The sequence below is a fragment of the Rhinopithecus bieti genome, unplaced genomic scaffold (genome assembly GCF_001698545.2).
Source record: "Rhinopithecus bieti isolate Rb0 unplaced genomic scaffold, ASM169854v2 scaffold_52099, whole genome shotgun sequence".
Classification (NCBI taxonomy): domain Eukaryota; kingdom Metazoa; phylum Chordata; class Mammalia; order Primates; family Cercopithecidae; genus Rhinopithecus; species Rhinopithecus bieti.
In genome coordinates, this window is record NW_016820939.1 from 625,888 (window position 1) to 630,349 (window position 4,462).

At 46.7% G+C, this 4,462-nt stretch overlaps 1 protein-coding gene across 5 annotated transcripts in view; it reads right to left on the bottom strand.

Moving 5' to 3' along the window:
• The window catches only part of CUNH4orf36 (chromosome unknown C4orf36 homolog), a 70,821-nt gene extending 67,767 nt beyond the window's left edge, over window positions 1-3,054 (bottom strand). For 4 of the 5 annotated variants that reach the window (XM_017860035.1, XM_017860034.1, XM_017860033.1 and 1 more), the window contains exons 1-2: window positions 2,406-2,562; window positions 1,583-1,720 (exon numbers count right to left, since the gene is read on the bottom strand). In XM_017860035.1, coding sequence (XP_017715524.1) covers window positions 1,583-1,647 — 65 coding nt within the window. In that variant the 5' untranslated portion in view covers window positions 1,648-1,720; window positions 2,406-2,562. Of the gene's footprint in view, window positions 1-1,582; window positions 1,721-2,317 lie in introns of all 5 variants that reach the window. The other variant, XM_017860037.1, reaches the window with a different exon arrangement.
• Window positions 3,055-4,462: the final 1,408 nt, after the last annotated feature.

Genomic DNA, 4,462 nt, shown 5'->3' on the forward strand with positions numbered 1-4,462 from the left:
AATAAGGGAGGGAGGGAGGGAGGGAGGGAATTGAGGTGCAGAGAACAATTTGCCCAAGGTCACAAAGCCATTGGTTGTGAAGTTGGGATCTGAACCCAGTAAGTCAGACTCCAGAATCAGTGCTCTTGCCTATTAGGCTATACAAGATATATTGGAAGGGGGTGGGCAGAGCAAAGTTCAATATGATTCCATGTGTTAAAAAGACATATGTGTGTGTGTATACATGTGTGTATGTGTCTTGTGTAGCCACAGAAATTCTAGAAAACATATAAGACATTGGACCTCTGAGTGGGAATCAGGAATGGGAATAGGGAGAGAGAGCATTTTTATCTACCTTTCATACGCTAGATGTTTTAGTGTATTGTTTTACAATCCTTTAAAAACACTGAATCAAAAAAAAAAGCCCTGGGTAAGGAGTTACCTTGGCAAATGAACTCTAAAGAGCGCTACTACCATTCTGTTCCCCTTGACTTGGCTATTCTTATAAATAGTATGATATCAAATACTATCTTGAGAGAATGAAAGAGAAAGCCCTGGTGTTACAGAGATTGTTCATGATATAAAATTCTGCATAACTGAAACCATGGAATCAGTGTTTTAAGTCATTCTCAGAAATAGGAGTATCTTCATATAAAAATTATGTTTATAATGATACTTAGCATAATGGTACTTGTCCATAGTTCAAGGTCTAAACACATACTAAACTGACAAAACTAAACAAAATGCAACAGTGAGTTTTCTCTGAATTTCCTATAGCTCTGGTTTTATAATCCCATAGGGAATCTTCATTTAGTTCATAGAATATTGTTTAAAAGACAAATTCAGTTGACACCTATTCAAACGTTTAAGAAAGGAAAAGACTGCACTACAATACCACAGAGTGAAACTACTGCGTGGTTGCAACACGTGCTCACGATGCGTTCACTGGATGACAGGCAATGTGCAAGTACTTTACATACATGACTTCATTTATAATCCACACCGCATAGCCAATTGTTATATGCAGCTTGCAAATGCAGAGATCAAGGAGGAAGAAGGTGGCCTTAGGGAGCTGGGGGCAGGGCCAGGCTTAGAGTCCACGTCTTCTTGATTGGAAACCATCCACTGCCTGCCAAAGTATACAGGATACAAAACTGACCCTTTCTACCAGCTACTTAGGTGCTCTGTTAAATACATCTGACACCGGGGCATTTTTTTGGTAGACGTGAAGGATCTAAACAAAGTTTTTTAAAAGATGTGGGTGGAAGCAGAAAATGCTGTCTTGGAACAAGAAGACCCCGAGTCTAGCCCTGACATTTCCTTACTACAGGACTGACTTTGATCAAACTTCTCTGAACCTCAGTTTTCTCACTTGAAAGTGTTGTGTTGTAAAGACCAAGTAAGATAATCAGGAATGGGATTAACTTATAAAAGCAGTTACCTTAAAAAAAAAAAAAAATTCAAAACCCAGACACCTGAAAATACTTAATATAGCCCAGTATCTCATGAGGAGCATAGAGTGTCCAGTCATTTTACTTAACAAAGACACTCCCCACCCCAGTCAATGCTTACCCTGATTTAAAATATATATATATATACTTACACATTATAACAACTGCCCCGCAAGATGGTTTTCACTGTGTTCTTTCTTGGCAATCCATACGCCATGGCGAGTTATTACAGTACGACTTCCTTACATAGGTGTCTGATGGAATGTCACAGATAACCCTGTTCACTTTACCTGAAATGATTGCAACGCACCTAATTAATGCCTCTCAAGTGAATATTTTGTAGCCAAATAATAGAAAAACCTGTTTCTGAATGTCAGAAAGTCCTTAATAAGTGTTCATTGAACTTGAACCCCAAATGTAAAACCGTATTCTCTTTCATTTTTCCATGAACTCATTTTTCCATTTCTTGCCACCGAATAAGGAGAAAATGCCAGGTAAGTTTCATCATCCTGAGACAAAGTTTCGGTGTCGCGCTCTCTGCCCTTGCCTGAGCCTGCCAAACCAGCTGCAACACCGCTCGCCAAAATGTGTCTGACCGTGGCAGTGCTGAGCGACCAAAGGCTCTGCCTGCACAGGAACTACCCGCCCCAGCCCGGGCACTTTGAGCAGAACAATCCTTCCCAGGTTTTCCCTCATTCAAAACTCTCAGCACCACTCCCGCGTCCCCGCCCTTGCACGCCGATTCGGGGCGAGTTTCCTTCCCTTCCCCGGACGTGCAGGGCCCGGGAGGAACCGGTTCCGGGACGGGTGGGGGCCTCGGCCGCCTACAGAGCCCGCGGCTAAGGGACCGGTCTCAGCCTCGGCTCCTTCCCACGCCGGAGCCCCACCCTGCCTCCGACTCGCCAGGAACGCGCTGCGGGCGCGGGGCTTCCAGGGTGGCGGGTCCAAGCGAGCCGGCGCTGGCGGCCTGGTTACCCGGACTCGAGGGGCTCAGAGGGTCGCGGCCGGGGAAAGGAGGACACAGCGCGCCGCGCTAACCGCACATGGCCGCGCACACGCCTCGGTGCCGCGCCGCGGGCACACGCCTCCTTCCCGCTCGCGGCGGGCGCCGAGTGTGGGGCTCCCCGCGTCACGCCGGAGCTTCAATAAAGGGCTTTGTGGGGCCCGCCCCACCCGTCAGGGAGGGGACGCCGGGCCCGGGAGACGCGCCCCCGCGGGGTCAGCTCTCTGGCTACAGGGCCGAGGCAGGCAGCGCTCTCGGAACCCAGCCAACCAGCCAAAGAGAGGCCTGTAAGCCAGACCTTTCCTGGGAAGGAGGCTTTCCAACAATGTAGGGGGCTGCATCCAAGCGATCTGGACTTTGTTTGGGGGCGCCATTTCAAGAAATGTACCCAGTCCTGGCTGCTGACATCTGGGGAACCGAAGCCCTGTTGCCAGCGTTCTCACGCTGCAGTGGGCGATGGCAGTGAGCTCAAAGCCCACGTGTGATATTTTAGGTGTTCGTGTTCACAGCAAGACAGCATCAGTTTCTAAAGTCATTATTACACTGTGGTGACTCCGTATTTCTTCGTTTGAATACATCAGATGGCCACCTTTTATGGTCAAATGAAACGAGCTTACATTTCCATTTTGGATGAAGGTTTTGAGGTCAGAACAGGTTTGAAATTCTAGCTCTACCACTTAAGATTTAACTTTAAGATTTCACATATGTCACTGCTCTAAGCATCAATTTCTTCATCTATAAAACAAGGATAATGCTCTATATCTTAGAGGGTTGTTGTGAGGATGAAATATCCTGTCCTGAGATTCTTCACCACGTGATAAGTGCCTAATTGACTGTGAGCCTAATAACAACTTTATGAAATAGGCAAGAGGGATACTACTCATTATTCCAATTGTGGAGCCGACGAATGAGTGACAGTTAAAGGACTTCCCAGAGTCACATGGCAAGTTCCAAAGCCAACTTTTAAAGATAAACACAGATGGGCCGGACACGGTGGATGGGCTGGGCGCGTGGCTCATGCCTGTAATCCCAGCACGTTGGGAGGCCGCGAGGGGCGGATCACGAGGTCAAAGAGTTCGAGACCAGCCCTGCCAACATGGTGAAACCCTATCTCTACTGAAAATATAAAAATTAGCCAGGTGTGGTGGCACGCGCCTGTAGTCCCAGTTATTCAGGAGGCTCAGACAGGAGAATCGCTTGAACCTGGGAGGCAGAGGTTGCAGTGAGCCATGATCCCACCATTGGCACCACTGCACTCCAGCCTGGGCAACAGAGTGAGACTCTGTCTCAAAAAATAAAAAAATAAAAATAAACACAGTAACCTTTGCACCTGACAAGCAACTTCTGATCCTTCTAATTAGAGTAGGCTTGCGGGGCTGACCCACCTTTCAAAGGTGCTTTTGTGCCTCCCAGAAACTGGAAGGTGAGGACTCCCTCACTCCCTCTTCAGCATTTCTGCTCTACCACCAATGAAAAGTGAGTACCGAGGAGTGAGGGTGGATGTTTTCTTTCCACAAAGAATGTTGAAACCTTCGATGGACTGTGAGACCAGTGTACTACAGATTTTGGCCTGAATTTTTATTTTTTTATTATTTTTTTGAAACGGAGTCTCGCTCTGTCGCCCAGGCTGGAGTGCAGTGGCACGATCTCGGCTCACTGCAAGCTCCCTCTCCTGGGTTCACATCATTCTCCTGCCTCAGCCTCCCAAGTAGTTGGGACTACAGGCGTCCGCCACCAAGCCCAGCTAATTTTTGTATTTTTAGTAGAGATGGGGTTTCACCATGTTAGTCAGGATAGTCTCGATCTCCTGACCTTGTGATCCACCCGCCTCAGTCTCCCAAAGTGCTGGGATTACAGCTGTGAGCCACCGCGCCCAGCCTTTGGCCTGAATTTTTACAAATGAATTAGCATAGAATGGCGAATAAAATTAGAGTACATCACACAAATAAGTGTAAGAAAGTATTGTTTTGTGGCACTTTCATTTCTGTTATATATATATATATATATATATTTTTTTTTTTTTTACTTT